The sequence below is a fragment of the Enhydra lutris genome, unplaced genomic scaffold (genome assembly GCF_002288905.1).
Source record: "Enhydra lutris kenyoni isolate GAN:26980312 unplaced genomic scaffold, ASM228890v2 scaffoldscaffold30, whole genome shotgun sequence".
In the NCBI taxonomy this organism is placed as follows: Eukaryota; Metazoa; Chordata; class Mammalia; order Carnivora; family Mustelidae; genus Enhydra; species Enhydra lutris.
This window is the reverse complement of record NW_019154114.1, coordinates 9,778,805-9,796,209: the sequence shown is the minus strand read 5'-3', so window position 1 is coordinate 9,796,209 and position 17,405 is coordinate 9,778,805. Positions and strand designations below refer to the sequence as shown.

The 17,405-nt window shown below is 57.9% G+C and overlaps 1 protein-coding gene across 4 annotated transcripts in view; it reads right to left on the bottom strand.

Annotated features, from left to right (window-relative positions):
- Positions 1-17,405, bottom strand: part of LOC111152764 (Vac14, PIKFYVE complex component) — a 99,193-nt gene that overhangs the window by 43,780 nt on the left and 38,008 nt on the right. For all 4 annotated transcript variants that reach the window (XM_022511387.1, XM_022511388.1, XM_022511385.1 and 1 more), the window contains exon 13: positions 7,010-7,166. In XM_022511387.1, coding sequence (XP_022367095.1) covers positions 7,010-7,166 — 157 coding nt within the window. The remainder of the gene's footprint in view (positions 1-7,009; positions 7,167-17,405) is intronic.

Here is a 17,405-nt window from a genome sequence, read left to right as displayed (position 1 = left end):
GTAAGAGACCCTTTAAATGAGACAAAACATGTGATGCACCGGGCCCGGGGCCTGCCGCACAGTCCATGCTCAGTGAACGGGGGCTGCTGCTATTAGCAAACATGCCAGAACCCGGGGCACAGCAAGGGGCAGACTGTGCCCGTCTCTCCCTCTTGGAATAGACGACTGAGGGCTGCGGGACAGTCTGGAAAGTCTCTTGAGTGGAGACTTCAGATCTGGGACAGTTTCCCAGGGCTCTGCTGGGAGGCAGGCAGGCTGTGAGAAGATGGGATCACCTGTGACTCTCCCCAGCCCCTGCCCCACATTTGGGGAGGGAGATCTGCCCGCCCCTCGGCTGACAGCTGGCCTGAGATGGTAGGAGAGAAGGCTTGGGGCCGCTCTGAACACATTCTGGTCTTAGTCATAGCCCCCTCCGGGCCACACGATTAAGGCTCAATGTCCAGGCCTGTATGGCAGCCCCCGGAGTCGAGGCCCCCTAGCAGGAGGGAGAGGAGCAGAGAGACATCTGGGAGAAGCCCTGGCGGATGACTCACGTTCTCACAGTGCGGTGGCTGCTGGGAAAGCTTCCACAGCTCAGCCCTCCCAGCGCTCCTGTGTAAAGACTCTACGGAGAGCAGGAGGCTGGGTGCAAACCGAGTGGGGGCCGGGCGCCTGCCTGAGAGCCAGACCCGGCTGATGGGAGTGTCCGGGAGCTGCCGGGGCCTGCAGCTGCTGGGCAGGGACCTTTGTCCCTCAGGCTGTCCCAGCCGCCAGAACGGGCTTTCTCGAGGAGGAGCCTGGAAAGCTCCCTGCAATCCCGGCCCGATTGTGTTGAGACGGCAGGTCTGGGCAAGGGCAAGAAACCCTTCCTGGGTGGGTTGGTCGAGGACAGGGTCCCCTTGGGGCTCCCCATGGACAGGGTGAGGGCCTCCTTGGTCTCTCCCAGCCTCCATTTCCCACTGGCTCGTCAGCCACTTTTCTGAGGAACCAGCCCCTCTGTCCCAGCTGGCTTGAGACAGAAACCTGCGAGAATCAGGGCTGAGAATCAGGGCTGCAGGCGAGGGAGGAGGTGGTGGGGCGGAGAGACAGCAGACTCATGCCGGGAAGTGCTACTACGAGGAATGACGGGCCTCTGGGCTGAACTCACGTCTGCGACAGCGGCCGCCTCTCCCCCCTCTGGCGCTCGCTCTTCTCAGGCCTCGCACCGCACTGCGGGCAACCAGCCTCTTTTCTCCCACAAAAGCCACCTTTGCTGGGGTTTCCCACAGGGTGGGGGCCCTGGGCCAGGTGCTGCTGGTCCTTTAGGAAGAGGCAGAGCCTGGACGGGAGCCCAGCACCCAGCTCCCGGCAGGCGCCCCAACACTGTGCCCCGAGGAGCTGTGGGGCCGCCAGGGCCGGGGGGGCTGTCGCTCGGTGGCACTGCTGACGACAGCCTTGCGGGCCCGCTAAAGACGGGGTGCCAGCTGTTCTGGCTGGGGCCCAGCAAGGGGGTTGAGGACAAGCGGGCCTTGGGTCTCCGGAGAGGCACGCTCTTCAGGGGGCCCGGGAGCGCGGGGTCTCCATTCCCCAACCCCGCCGAGGACGGGCCCCTGAGCTGAATGCCGCCCGCCTGGCACTCCTCGTTGGAGAAGTCTGGACAAGCGGGCTCTGGCAGGAAGTGCCTGTGACTGCTGGCTGGCCGAGGGGCAGACAGATGCTGTCGGGAGCGCTGGGAGTACAAACCCAGGCTGGTGGGGTGGGCGGCCAGGGAGCCAGCCGTGCAGATGGTGCTAGGTGAAACCTGATGTGGCGACATGAGGATCCGCACAGCGCCTCACAAACAGCCTTCCCCGGGATGCTTTAGATTGAGTTTTGTGGCTATGACGCGAAGGAGCCTCACATGTCAGGATAAAAATAGCTCTGGCCTCAATAGGCAAAACGACTTACAGTTCAACAAAACCAGATGCAAAAGCCTTCGTGGCCCGGCCCAGAGCCGGCGGGGTCCCTGCTGGCTCCCTGCTGGCTCCCTGCCCTCTCGCCCGTCTCCCTCCCCCGTGGCAGGGGGCATCAGGACCCCGCCGCCCCAGAGCATGTGGAGGAAAGGCCGGGGGGCCGGGGCAGATCCAGGCCCTGTGGCCGACTGGCAGGACAGGCTTGAGAAGGTGACGCCCTCTCTGCGGCCAGTTCCTGTCTGGGAACCCCGCGGGGGTAAGGAGCCTAGCACAGTGCCTGGCACGGGGATTGCTCCGAGGCGGGGACTGCATGACTGGGAGGCTGGCACGGAACCCAGGGACGCAGGTGGGGAAGGGGCAGCTTCCCTTACGGGATCAAGGGGCTGGAAGAAAAGGAGGCCTCGGACTCCAAGCAGCAGGGTCTCGGGAGGCGTGGAGCCTGCTGAATCAGAGGGCCCAGGCCCCAAGGCCACATGGATAAAAGGGTGGCGAAGACGTTGTGACAACGGCACCCTTGGGACTCGATCTAAGGGGCAGTTACCTTCTTTGCTGTGAGCTGGCCCAGCTGAGGCCGGGGAGCCCTCGGCCCTGGGCAGTGACCCACATCCGGGGGGCTTTCCAGCTGCCTGCTTCAGAGGAAGAGATAAGCTAGTGGGCCATGGCAGGGCCCTGGAGGAATTTCCAGCTGACAGGGCAGTAGAGAGGGGCGGCGCCAGGAAAGACTGCTGCTGGGGGTGGGGGCAAGGGCGGCACTAGAGAGACACAGGAGGAAGGGGCCTGAGGGCCATCTCTGAGACCGAGCCTGTGTTGCAGAGGGCTACGCTGTCCACCTGGCGACAAGCAAAGACCTGCGCGCAGTGGTGCTAGGGGAATGTTCGATATGGCGCTGGTGACAGGGCAGCCGGGTTTGGCATCCCCTCCTTCCAGCATGATAATGACTGAAAGGTACTAACCCCTCCTGGGCGCCCAACTATGGGCATTCAGAGATGAGTACAACTTAGAGCCTTCTGACCCTGGCACCCAAGCCATCTGGAAGAGTATGTAGGAAGGAGGCCTTTTAAGGCTCCAAGAGCAACAGAGAAGGCTTTTGGGGCTGGGAACTCGTCTGGTGTGGCTGGAGGAAGTGGAGGCAGGAGGCATGAGTTGCTGAGGCCACTGAGGCCAGAAGGGGGCCCCTGAAGTCACTGTGCAGAGGAGGGCTACCCTCCAGAGATAGGCCAGGCTGGGGCCGTGGCCCACCGCCCCACAGGAGAAGCATGGACTGCTGGCCTGGTCACCACTGCTCTGCTCCCCTCCTTGGGTGGTAGAAGTTTCCAGGGCTGGCCAAGTGCTTTTCTCCTCTAAGCGTCGGGGTGAAGACAGGAGACTCTCAGGCTGGGCTCCTGGGTCAGCACCAACACCTACTACAACCTTCCTCTCCTAGCTAAGAATGACAACAGTGCTTTCTCTCACAGTTGTCGTGAGGAGTCGAGGGGCTAACCCACAGCTTATTTCCGTGAGGTGACACTCTGGACAACAGCGTCCGGTCCTAACAAGCTTAATGTATTATAGTCACCGTTACTACTGGGAACAATGCCCAGGGATGGCTTCTTGGGTTTCTTCTAGAACTTGTTTGTAAATTTGGCCACGCCAGCCAGGATGATAAGGAACGAAATGGAATCAGAACATTTCATCTCTGCCCACGTTTAGAGCTGGGGTGAAACTCCACCTTGGACCAGAGAACCCCACAGGGCTCAATAATGTAAGTAGTTATCCCATTAAGAACGCGCCTGCTGGGCTGGAAGGAAAGGAAAGGGAAGACCGGGTTTTGGGGGCAAACATCAGTCCTGGGCAGACCTCTGACCTCAGACAGCCACACTGCTGTGGCGCCTGGCCAAGGCAGCTCCCTATCCTGCAGCAGGAACATCCAGGGCCCAGGAGGGCCCAGCATGTCTCAAATAAGGGACTGATCCCGGAAGCCTCCTACTTCTGCTGAGCCTTTGGCTTGAAGGGGGCTCATCACCCCCTCTCCTCAGAGCGTAGGGGGCCTCAGCCTGCGTCCCTGAGTGGAGACGGGCAGAGAATGCACAAAAGCTGCCCACCCAGAGGAGACCCAAGAGGTTGTTTCCATTTCATTTCACCAAATCGCAATTAGGAGACAGCAGGACTCGGGCTTCCTTCAGGGCTGCCCACCCAGGTAGCCCCCTCCTGAATGCCCCCGAGGGGAGCCTCTTCCCGGCCTGGGGCTCTGTGATGGTCAGCAACCAAGTGGTGGTGGGAGAAGCAAGACCATCAGCTCTGCTCACACACTCTGCCCCGGAGGGGGCGACGTATGCACAAGGCCTGGTGGGAGGAACGCCCCCTGCGGGCAACTCTGCGGGCCCCAGGGACTGCAGCCCAGGTGCCTCTAAGCCCCTGAGGCAGCTTCCCAGGTGGTGATGCTGCCCCTGCCCTCGCACTAAACCTGCACCATTTGAGTTTACAGACCCAGGGAGCAAGCAGGCTGGGCCACCGAGCTCCTTGCAAACGCAAGGATTTCATCTTTGCTCCACTCCCTGCCTCCCTGGCTTTCCGGAAAGACCCTTCACTGCGGGGGTGGGGTTTCTCTATCCTAAAAGGACATAGCACAGCACAGTCGTGCCCTAGAGAGCCAGAGGAAAGCCAAATCCAAACAGGAAGAGGGGCTGGCCTTGTAGCCTCTGTCCACGTGCATGCCCGGATGGAAACAGAAAGAATGACCCTCTTGCATGCCTGAGAAGCCCTGGGAGAAGGAGCAGCCCACAGATGAATGACTGTACACTTCCTGCGTGCTTTCTGACCCAAACAGCCACCCCCCACGTCCTTGGTGCCTGGCCAGTGCCTTCCCCAAGGCGGCTGAAGCAGGAGGGGGGATGGGGCCCAGCTCTGGCTTCCTGTGCTCTTCTCTTTACTGGTTTGAACTTGACCTTTTGAAATCATGGACCCACTTAAAAAATCTGGTGCCAGCTGCGGACAGGCACGCACGTGTGGTTCCCACACTCTCTGCAGGGAACATGTGAGTCTCAGGCTGAGTGCACGTGGTGGCCCACAGTGCTGTGGATCCTTGAGGCAAGAAGTGATACTGACTGTAGGCACTTCCTTAGTGTTCTTTCCAGGATGGAATTTCTTCCATCTGGCACACTTGGTTGTTTTTCTATGAATTCAGGGTGTCGCTGGCTGATGTGAGCCAGTCCGACAGCCCTGGTGAGCTGGGGCAAATCTTTACCACCTCAGCCCCGTCAGCAGCCCACCCACCTGGGCAGGGCCAGGAGCCAGGGTTCCGAGCACCTAGCTGTCTGAGACTCCCCTCAGCTCCTGCTCCCCAGCAGCTGAGAGGTGGGGCTCCTGGAGCTCCCAGGTCTGGGCCTCCCCGGGGCACACGCCTCTCCCACTCCAGCAGACCTGGGCCCCGGGCCATTTGCCAGCACATCCCTCTGCTAATGAGTAAGCACTTTAAGAAGTCATCAGCTTCTTGGTGCCCAGAGAAAGAGGAAAAACACCTTAGAGGTAGAGGGACAGATCTGGGAGTCCCGGAGACTGAGACAGAGGTGTCCTTCCCCTGCCCGAGGCTGCGCTGCCTCAGGTTTGGCCTCCCTCACCCTGAGGAGGAGAGAAGATTCCTTCTGGACAACTGCTTCCTGTGGAGGGAGATCTGAGGGCTGGCTCCGACCCACAGGATGCCTTCTCGCTCTGCCCCTCTTGCAGTCACTTCTCACCCTCAGCCCCTCGAGGCTGCTCCTCTGCCCTCTCACCGAGACCCCACCCCCATGCCATGCCTTGCTGCCCACACTCAACCTCTGGCATTCTTGCCATCTGTCCCAGGGACTTAGGGGTGCCGAGCGCTGACGTGGGACACAGGATGGAGAATGGACTCCTGGGCTGCGGGACAGAGGGTGGGGACCTCCCCGAGTGTCCCAGGGTCAGGATATGGGAGCCTCCCAAGCATGGCCTCTGACTGCCTGGAGGAAACTGGGCTCCTGGGCAAGGAAGCCGCTGCATCCTGGGGAAACAGGAGAAGGAAACTGCGCTGCCACCAGAGCCCCTTTCCTTGCTTCAGGCAGAAACAGCTGGATACTTGGGACCAGCTGCAGGCAGAGCACGTGCAGCAGCAGGGGCCTGAAACCTGGGGTCTTATGTGACACCCCACTGCAGGAGCTAGGGGAGCCCCTGACTTCACATGTCACCAGGGAGATGTCTTTAGTGCACTGGCCTTCTGTGACTTGGCCTGGCAGCCCTGGGGGCTCCGCTGAGCGGGTGTTCTCAGAGCAGGGTACCAGAGCACCCCCGGGGGCGCAGTCTGCTAGAGTGGCAGGACGGAAGCTGCCGCTGCAAGGTCCTCAATCTTTTTGACTTTTGGCTTCGGCATCAAAGGAGGAGCCATCTAGGACCTTGTAACTGGATGTCAAGAACCACTCAGGAGACAAAGACATACCCCAGGCAAACACCCAAGATTTGCTGGGACTTTCCTATCAACTTGCATCCTTGGCATTTCCCAGGATCACGTCCCTGGAGGGAACTGACGTCTGCCTGGGAGGGAGGAGTTGGGAGTGGCACTGGCCTAGGGAGGAGATCCTCCTGCCATTTGGAAGGACCCCGAAGGGCGAGCCCCAGGGACACCATGGCCATCTTCATGTCCAAGGACTGCCCAGAAACATCCTGTTTGAATCATCCCCTCTCTTGCCTGGGCTGCCTGCCATGCTGTTGGCTATTTTTAGCTCCCTGATGAGGAAGGAAATGGCTGCCCAGTCTTCCACCTGTGAGGCCCAAGGCTCCAAAGCCCCCGATTCCTGACTGGGGAGACGCTGCCCCAGCGAAAGGGACAATCAGCTGATTCAGATGGTGTTATATTCAGCTGATGGTTCAAAAGTATGAACGGAGCATGAAGACGAGAAAAAGGGGATGTGAGGGCCTCTTGCGGGGGTGGGGAGGCACAGGAGGGCAAGGTCTGCCTGCCTCTCAGAAAGCAGAGGAAACTTCTGACTGCTCACACCCTACTGGAGCTCTGGAGCTCAAGAGCGACGGCCCAGAGCGGCCAGTCTAGGACGAGACTGAGCACCAGCATTCCCAGGGCCCCTGGCTGCAGCCAGAAGGGGATTACTTACCGGGAGTATTCAGCAGGTTGGCTCTGCCAGGGGTGGGCACCTGAAGCTCTGAGTGGCTGACCCGGAGGTCAGGGCCATCCAGGGGGCCTGGGTCATCCGTCTGGCCTGCAGGGGAGGAAGCAATTTCTGCCAACACCTCTAGATCCTTCAGGATAACCTGGGGGAGAAAAACAAAGGATGAAGGACAAGGGCCTCCGGAGAGCTGCGGGTGGAGACAGAGAGCCGCCTCCAGTGGGTGGAGAGGGGTCTGCAGAGGGCGACGGGCTGGTAAAGCCGGCAAGACTACGGCTGTTAAGAGCGCTCAGAAAGTTCTGCAGAAGATAAGGACTGAAGAAAACACAGGCGGAAGATGGGGGCAAGTGGAGGAAGGAAGCTGGAGTCAGAAGCATGGGAGTGAGCTTTCCCACCGCCACTCCTCTCTAGTCCCCCAAGCAGGGATCTGAGAGGTGCCCGGAAGATGTGGGACTCAGGCACCGGGGTGCAGCCCATGTGGTGTGTGTCCCAGGGCTCCTGGGGTGGCCATGCCCCAAGGCTAACCCTGTGAGGGACTGACAGTGCTCACTAGGCCATAGGGCTGGTGTGTTGGCCACAGCTCGGCCCACTGTCTGGTCACAGAGCAGATTCTCCTCCAGAGGTGACTCCAGGCTTCCCTCTACATTCAGAACGGGACTCTGGGCTCCCAAGAAGGGGACTTCCTCCTAGACATGTCATTCAATTCTCAGCTGCCTCCTTGATGGTCATACACGGACGGGCCTGATCCCCACCTGCCGCGTTCTTCCAGGGAAGACAGAGAGGTGAGCACGGAGAACAGCTGAGCGTGAGCTCCGGTCGGTGCTGTGTGTCACAAGGTTCCCCAGGGCTGCTTCAGAACCCAAAGCCCCCATGCCCTTAGAGGCTGCCTGCCCCCGCACAGCACTCATCCCCTCTCACTCTTTACGCGCATCCACGGCCAGCAGGGCGCCGAGCACACTGCAGGGAAGGCTGCCTGCCCCTTCCCTCCCCCAACTCCTCCCTGCTCACAAGAGGAACGTGCCTGGCCTAGCACACTTGTGCCCCCAGGACTGTCTGTGGTGCTTGGTAGGTGCCTGCTGGGCACGGACAGGTGACTAGGGACAGATGAATTGCCATGGCAACCACGGGCTTTGGTCCTGGACCCATGGCAGTGACACAGAGCATCGGTGGCTGGGGCTACAGTGGGGCTGGGGGAGTGGGTCGTGTGTACCATGACAGACCGGCTGGCTGGAATATGGTGACAGCAGTCAAGATAAGGCAACTGCAGGGCTTTTTATGGGATGGTGAAAATGTTCTGGAGTTAGATAGTAGTGATGGTCACACAACCTTGTAAATACGCTAAAAACCACTGAACTGTATATATTTTTTAAAAGATTTAAAAAAAATTTATTTAAGAGAGAATGAGAAAGAGAGATAGACAGCAGGAGTGGGGGGCTGGGCGAGGGAGAAGCAGGCTTCCTGCTGAGCAAGGAGCCCAACGTGGAACTTGATCCCAAGACCCTGGGATCATGACCTGAGCTGAAGGCAGACGCTTAACCAACTGAGCCACCCAGGTGCCCTGAACTGTGTATTTTAAAAGGGCAAATTTCATCTAAAAAAAAAAAAAAAGGACAAAGCTACTGTTCTCACCTCAAAGCTTCAGAGTGGTTCCTGTCTCAATGCAAGTGACCTGCCAATGCGTCCTCCTGCCTGGCCCTGGTCGTCACTTCTGGTATCCTGTCTGTGAGCCCTGGCCCCAGGCCTGCTCCCAGCAGCACAGCACGCCCAGCACTCAATTGTTCCACAAGCCCATGGTGGCTTTGCTCCCCATCCTGCCATGCTCCAGCCTCCTTCAGGCTGGACGCAGCGCTCACTCACACACACATCACCTCCCACATCTAACTGTGTCCTTTCCATTGTTGCTCCCCAGCTCTCAGCACCGCCGGAGTGCAACCCCCCCCTCCCCGAGTGCCAGCCACTGTGCTGGGTGCCGGGGCCACAGGGGAATCCAACATGCCTCTGCCCACGGCCCAGCGGGGAGACCCACGCTCGCCTGGCCTCTCATGCGCAGGTATATGTAATTTTGGAACATTCTGACCACTGGGCCTGCAGGGGACAGATCCATGCTGGCTGAAGATCGCGGCGGCTAAGCGGCCTAGACAGATGGCAGCAACGAGCGCGCTCCTATGCCCAGGCCAAGAGCTGGGGGCCTAGTAGGGCGAGGCTCCAGAGCCGCGAGGCCCCGGCCATCTGCTCTCCAGGAAACTCTCTACTTCGGCGGTGGCGGCGGAAGTGGACACCGGAGGGAGAGGGTGGGCTGGGGGAAAAGACAGCCAGGGGGGCGACAGCGCCGCGCTCCACAGAGACAGTGGCCCGAGCACGGGCTATGCACTCAAGATGCTCAACCATCCAAGAAAGCCACGGTCTGAAGGGCAGGGAGGTGAGGGGAGAGTACCTAACTCAGGGCTTGCCTCAGAAAGTTAAACAGAGTCACCACACTTCCGCCCTCAGTGTTTACCCAAGAGGCCCAAAAACGTGTCCACCCAGGACTCACACAGATGTGTTTGCACCATCAGTGTTCATCACGGCTAGAAAACGGAAATAACCCTAAGGTCCTGACACTGATTCTGATGTGTTTTTTTCTGATTCCAGCTGGGGGGGCCTACAATTCAACTCAGTTCTGACCAGCTGCCTGGAGGGAGCGGCAGACCCCGCAGGGTGAGGGCTCAGTCCTATGAGACTGCCTTTCCCTCCCCTCCCCCTGGCTTTAGGTGCCAATCCCAAGGCCAGGCTGTCACTTGTGCTTCTGATGACTGGCTATAGAGCTGAGGTTCCCATGACCCACTCCTTGGGTTTGAGTCCTTTGCTAGAGCGGCTTGCGGTACTCAGAGAAACACTTTACTGACTAGATCACTGGTTTCATATAAAAAGATGTAACTCAGGAATGGCCGGATAAAAGGGAGGCACAGGGCACAGTTTGTGCAAAGGAGCCCAGAGCTTCATACTCCCTGAGGCATCACTTCCCCAAATCTCCAGATGGTCACCAATCCGGAAGTTCTCCAAACCCCACCCTATGGGTTTTTCCGGAGGCTTCATCACATAGGTAGAGCTGATGAAATCCACTGGCTGTTGTCAGCTGGTTCAACCTCCGGACCCCCTCTCCTCCTTGAACTTGGGTTGGAAGTTCAATGCTCTCATTGCGTGGCTGGTTCTCCTGGCAACCAGCCCCCCATCCTTTTGGGCATCCATGTTGCCTCACTAACCTAACAAAAGTCACCTATATTATTTTCAACTCTCAGGAAATTCCAAGGGTTTTTTGGACCTGTGTGCCCGAACGAGGAATGAAGCCCAAATATGCACCGTTCACTGCGTATCACAACAGCATAAACGAAAATGTATATCAACTGATAAATGGGTAAGTAGAATGGGGCATATCCACACGAGGACCCATTATTTGGCAAGAAAAGGAATGAAGTTCTGATACCTGCTATAAAATAGATGAACCTTGAAAACATTTGCTAAGTAAGAGAAGCCAGATGCAAAAGGCCACATACTGTACGATGATTCCATTTATGTGAAATGTTCAGACCAGGCAAATCTATAGAGACAGAGCATAGCCTGTAGCGGCCGGGGGCTGGGGGAGGGAGACATGGGGAGCGACTGCTGGTTGGTACAGGGTTTCTCTCTGGGATGGGAAAAATGTTCTGGGATTAGATAGTGATGTCTGCACAACCTTGTCAAAATAATAAAATCCACTAAGGTGTACATTTTACTTTTTAAAAAGGTTTTTTAAGTTATCCTTACACCCAACACGGGGCTCAAACTCACAACCCCAAGATCAAGAGTTACCTGCTCCACCCACTGAGCCAGCCAGGCGCCCCTCAATTGTATACTTTAAAAGGGCGAATTTTATGGTTGACGAACTGTATCTAAAAAGAGAAGAGAATCAAGTCAACCCCAATCAAATCGGCACCCTAAGTCCCAGTCCAGAGGTACGTGTAGAGCAGTTTGCTCTTGCTGTGCTCACGGCCCAGGGTGGTGGGGCCTCGCTGACTCCCCACAATCCTGTGCCTAGTTCTGACCCCCCAGAAGGCTGAGGGCACTCAGGGAGGAGCCCTGTGTGCCTTCGTCTCCCGGCATCGGCCAGCCCCACCGTGGCCCGGAGCTGCAGGCTGTTCCTCCCCGGGCCGGCTGTGTGGCTGGGCCGAGGCACACATCTCCTTGGTGGCAAATCCTGGCAGTCAGATGTGGCCAGTGAGGAAAGCACAGGGCAGCCGGGGCCAGGCTGGCACTCAGCTACATCCTGGCCTCACAGAGCTATAGGGGCCCACACCAGGCTTCTGGCGGGTACTTATTCCCCTACCAGAAAAGATGCTTGTGAAGAACCACCGGCACCTGACAGGCCTGGCCCACACTCGGAGCAGCCCGGGGGCTAGGCTGCAAGGGACCAGGAGACCAGAGGAGAAAACTCTCCTCTCCAGCTAGAATTAATACCCTCATTTGCTCTCAGTCTCCTGGTGCAGAGAGTGACCTGCTCAAGGGATCAGGGAACCTGCTTCAAATACAACTCCGGCCCTGAAACCAGAGCCCGATAAGCTACACTGGGCTTTGTGGTCAGACAGTCCTGACTCTCAGTCAGTTAACTTTACCCCTCGGACCCCTCCCCCAGATCCATAAGCACCCACTGTGGGCCGGGGGCTGTGCTGGCTGGAGAGACGAAGCGCAACCGGATGGCCCTGCCTCTCAAGACAATGACCCTGGGGAGGGAGACAGGCGGTCAACAAACACTTACAATGCCATGCATGTGCAGCCTGGCCTGTGGGGAGCAAGAGGCCGAAGAAGTACCGGGAGAGCGGTCCGCCAGGGAACCAGGCGCAGAGGGAGGCACACAAAGCATTCTCCTAACTAGCATCCACCTTTCACGGACATGGAGTCCAAGTCACGTGGCACGATCCAGGAACCAGAGCTTTCATCCAGCTCTGGAGTGGGGCATGGGGTTGGGGTAGGTGTTACACAGCAGACAGCAGGCCCTAAACGGAGTCATTTGGGCTAAATCCCAGCACACACCAAGACTTAATATCTATCATAATTGCAGTTTCAACATTTGGCCAGTCAACAAGGAATTACTTGATCAGCACTAGTGAGGTAATCCTCCTAGCAGACTCCTTCCGGTCCTCTGAGAAAGGTGACCTTGCCTGAAACAATACATTCTTTGCAAATAATTTTCTCTCTCTGCCCCTTTCTGCCTTTAAAAACCTCTCTTTTCCTACAGCTTCTCTCTATTGCTAGATGGGGATGCTACTGCCTGTTTCACGAACTGGAGAATAAAGTCACTGTGATCTTTAAATTTGCTCCGTTGAACTTTGGTTATTTAACAGGGGGCACAGCCAGAAATCAGGCAAAAGTTAGAGGCAGGGGCAGGTCCACCAAGAGCTATGACCCAGACAAAGAGGTGTGAACTTGGTTTTGCAGGTGATGGGGAGTCTGTTTCCTCACATGTGCCAACAGAGCTTCGCCCTCAGAAGGCTGTCATCATTATAGGAGACACTCCAAGTTCCCCTTCTGTTACGAGATTTTTGGTACCCCAGCTGAGCCTGGTCAGTGGTCCTGGCTCAGGGACTGGGCAGGAACACCAACGCATATGTGCCGGGCTCCAGATTTCATTTCTCTACCAAAGAGAAAATCTCCATGGACATCTTTGTACCACCTCCTCCAGTCCCACTGGAGAGCAGCAGCCAGCAAAACTGTGTATTTTATATTTTGAATTCTCTTATTTTGGAAAGTTTAACACCAAATGGCAAATGAATGTAAATTATACTTCAACTGCACAATTAAAGCTGGAGATGTTGTCTACAGGTCCTTCAATCATCCCAGCCACTCCGCTAGTGCTTACGTATAGAAAGATTTATCTCTGGTCCTTGGGGACTGGCAAAAATCTGACAGCTAGCCCTGCCTGGGACAATACCACGTGTCCCTGACACACGAGAGAGCGAGTGCACACGCGCGCGCGCACACACACACACACACACACACACAGCACCCTCCTGGTTCTTTCCAATGGGAGTCCGAGAAGAGCACCACAATCTCCTTCAGCATCCAAGACGCAAAGAGAGGAAGGGGCTGCCAAAAGGTTGGCAAGGAACAGCTTGAAAAGAGAGTGGGGAATCTGTGGGGACCATTCCAGGGCTCCTGTGCCCATCCAATCCAGATGCTGGCGCTCTCCTAGCTGACAGCAAATCCCACTGAGCCCTAGGGGCTGAACTTGAGGCTATGGAGCAATAATCCTGACACAGGCCTAGGCCTAGGCCTAGGCCAGGATTCTGCCTCGGCCCAGGGAGTGCAGAGCGGTCCAGGGAGGCAATGCTAAGGTGGGAGAGGGTGCTAGGACCAAGCAACAGGGACCAAGTGGGAGCCATGCTCTGCCCTCCGGCTGAACCCGGCTTTGAATCTCTGTACCAGGCCAGGGTTTTGGTCTGTGGACAAGAAGGTCTGGGACAAGGACACGGTGACCTCAGCAGCCTTGCTCGCAGGGCACCAGCTCAAGGCCTGGATGAAAGGCCCGCAGCTCAGCTGCTGGAAATGGAGTTCGTCCCCTTCCAAGGAGCAGGCTGGCTGGGCCCAAGCCTCCGCTGGCCTGCAGTCCTGGCTCTGAGAACGAGGCAAGGCTCAAAGAAAGCAGGAGGAAGCGCGCCAATTAGTATGCGCTACATAGCTTTTTGCAAAATGAATATAAAACACTTGTGCTTTCTTTTTGTGTGAGAGAAAGAGGGTGGGGGGAGAGGGAGGAGGAAGAAGGTTACAAGAAAGCAATATTCTGCAGGGGCAGGAGTGCCTGCAGTTGCCATGGCAACAAGCTGGAGGGGGGGGCGAGTGGGGTAGGGAAGGCGCATCAGCTGGTCCCGGGTCCCGGTCCCAGAGTGGGGTGAGCTGTGAGCTGGCCATCGGTGGAGTGAAAGGGTCGGTGACAATTGGGAGCGGAAAACATCTGACAAAACAACTCTGAGAGGAAGGCCGGGGTGGGGGGCGGTGGGGGGGGCGGCCTACCCTCTGTGGCTTGGGGAGCAAGGTCAAGGAGGCCTAAAGATTCCTGAGCAAGCCCTTGCTTCTAGGAGACTTGACACCGGCCAAGGGCATATTTCGGCCTGGGAGGGAAGCGGCCATCTGGACGGGGCGCCTGCAGGCAGGCACCGCACTGCACCCCAGCAGGCCACAGGCCGGATCTCCAGGGTGGCGCCGCCTTCCTTCTTTTTATTAGTCCGACTAGGCCCTCCCTGTCCCAACACCTTGTCCACAGAGCAGCCCTGGAAAACCCCTTGCTGTGGAAGGCCCCCTTCTTTCACTCTCCCTGGCTGTGCTTTTGCCACCCTGGGAATGGCTGGAGACCCAGCGCTGAACGAGGCCGACTCCCTGGGCGGGGGGTCCGTCCTGGCCTCCTACTGAGGCCCCTGACTCCGAAGACCCAGGGCGAAGCAGCTCGCAGATGCTGACCGAACACTTGCTGACCGGCAGCGCCCGGCAGGAAATGGAAGACGCGGATGGGTCTGAGAGCTTCTGCCAAGGGGATGGCTGGAGAGGCCTCCACTTCACTCTACCCACTTATCTCTAAGAAACTTTTGTCACAAGTTTGGCTCGGCCCCTGGTCAGCTGATTAGGCCCCAGATGTCAACTGGCTCAGCCTTCCAGCCCGCGAGGAGGGAAGGAAATCTTCACACTGGGCCCTCTCCAGTCCTAGTCAGGAGGAAGCCGCGAGTCTTTCCAAGGGACACAGCTAGGTGCTGGCAGGAAAGGTGAATTCGGGCTAAAGGCCCTGGGGGCTAGGGTCTGGCCGGTGCGGGCCATTGCCAAGGCTACGTGATGCTTCTGCCCACAGCCATGGGGCCACAGGGTTGCACCTGAGATCTGGGTCAGGTCAGGCTGCTGCTTATTCTTGGGAAGTGGAGCTGAAAGGAAGCGTGGAGGCACCGAGGCTGGGCATCCAGGGAGCCTTGGGGCCCTCTGCTTCCTGCCACACATAGGCCTGATCGTTTCCTTCACAAGGGGTACAGGCCCAGCGGGTCAGGCCTCGAGTCTCTGACCACATACAGAATGGCTCCTGTGGCCTGTGGAGTCTGCAAGGAACCGGCCCTAGGAAGTATCCCCTTGGGGGTACTGAGGAAGGCCATGGATCTCCCACGGGCCCCAGAGCAGTCCCCCAGTGGAGCTCTGGAGGAAGGCACCCAGCAACAGCAGGCAGCACCAGGGCTGGAGGGTCCCGTCCCAGACACAGAGTAAACCTGAGCTGCAGAAGGCAGTAATCGGGCCCAGCCAGGCCCGGGAAAGGGGTGGGATTCCCAGAAAAGCTTTTGGCCAGAACAGGGTCAGAGTGGGCCAAGCCCAGCATCTCCTGTGGGGTGGGGGGCGGGTCCTTCAGCCCTGCCTTCAGCAAAAGCAAGGAAAGCACTGCCAGAAATTCAGATTTGGAGGCGGGAGAGGATTGCTTAGGCTCGGATCTGTTTTATTTCCCATTGAGAAAACCACTCTGATTAAAAACCTCTTCGATCTCAGTAAAGCAAAAACAACTTAAAAAAGGAGGATTGTATCTTGTTTTTTGGCCTGACTTTGAACACACGCAAATAGGGATCGAGACTTTCTTTTCTTCTCCTCTTTTCTCTTTTTCCTTCCTTCCCCTTCCTTCCCTGCATTTTTAAAAAAACTTTGAAATCCTTCCCTAAGTGCCCCGTTCTGTGCCATATGTGTGAAAGGCCAGGATTTGGTGCTTATAGTTACGTCCCCTGAACAGTGACAGCACAGTGTGGGTTCTGGCTGCTTAAACCGTTCTAACCTCCATCCCTCGGAGGGTAGAGGAGAAGAGAAAGGCCGGCCCTGGTAAGACGACTTGGAGGCCCGTTCCCAAGTCCCTCCACTGGGCACCCTCCATCCCGGTCTCCCTCCTGGTGGCGTCAGCCATCGCTCACTGGCATCCCGCCAGGCCCCTGTCCGGGGGTGGGGGTGGTGCATCGCTCAGTGTTACACATTCTTGCCGAGAGTGAGCCAGAGGCTGGGGAAGGGCCTGCTGTGCTCCAGGCAGCATGGGAACGGAGCGCACACCGTGAGCACTCGGTTACCAGGTAATGAGCTGAGGGCCCAGCTGTCTCCGGGCACCCATCCATGGCAACTGGGAGAGCAGCGCCGGGCTCCGCGTCCCCTGCCCTCCACCAGGCCTCTGCTTGACGCCAGTGTACGTGCCGGCGAGGCGCACCCGGCCCCAAGCAGACAGGTGTGCTCTGGCAGGGCTGGGGCCCAACGGAGGTGGGAGGAGGGGCGGCTCACCAGCCACGGCCCCTCCTATGGTTTCTGAGCACATAGTGGACACAGTCTCTGTCCCCCCAAAGTGTGACAAGGCCTCTGGGAGGGTGTGAGGGCCCAGGATGCTGGGACACACAGACGGACGGGGTCCTGTGTAATGTCAGGAGGAGGGGCGGTGTGAGACTAGGCTTCCAGGGGCATCTGAGCTGAGGTCTTGACCAAGTTACTTCCCTCCTTTGAGTCTCGGTTTCTGCTTCAGTGAAGTGGGGGACACAGCAGAGGCCACCCGGGAAGGGTTGCTGTGGAGATGTGCTAAGGTAATGCACGCTCGAGGCTGTCTGGCACAGGGTCTGGCAGGCAGCAAGTGAATGGAAAATACCAGAACCCAGGCGACGAGGCCCGACCTCAGAGAACAATTAAGGAGGTCTGGGTCAAGGCCGAAGCATCTGGGTTTTAAAAAGCTCCAGAGGATTCTGACAGTGGCTCCTGTGTGGATGGCTCCACTGTGGGGCTGATGTCTGGTTACTGGACCTTGGCCTTTCTAGGTAAGATTACCGATCGCTTCCTGAGTTCAAGGGGAGAGGGGCGGGGGGTGGGGTGGGGCAGGCAGTCAGGCCCAAGGCCAGGGAGTGTACTCACCCCTGCAGGTCACTCAGCCCTGTAGCCTGGCCTCCCAAGAGCCACCAGCCCTGTCCCAGGGGAAGGCGGTCCCCAACTGGCTTTCCTTCAGGGAATCCCTCCTGTGCTGCTGGGCCCTCTATCAGGGAGGCCAGCTTTCCCCCTTATTCTCCCCTCCCGAGCCCCACCTCTGCCTTCCTCGGGAGCCTGGGGCCACCAGGCAGCAGGCCCCCTGGCCCCTGTATGTCCTGCCAGCTTTGGCTTCTCACCTGCACATCAGGGGAAGGAGTCCATCTAGACAGAAACACTAAAAACTCTGTGGGCACACAGACCTGCCTTCCCCAGAGCGAATGCTGCCAGGCCAGCTGCGGTTACTTGGGTCCCCCTTCACTTGTGGCCTTCTCACCAGGCACAATTCTAGAACCATCACCAAAGCGGTCCTCTCTCCTCCCCAGCAATTATCTGCTGCCAGAACTCCTTTCAGAAGACCAAATCCTCCCAG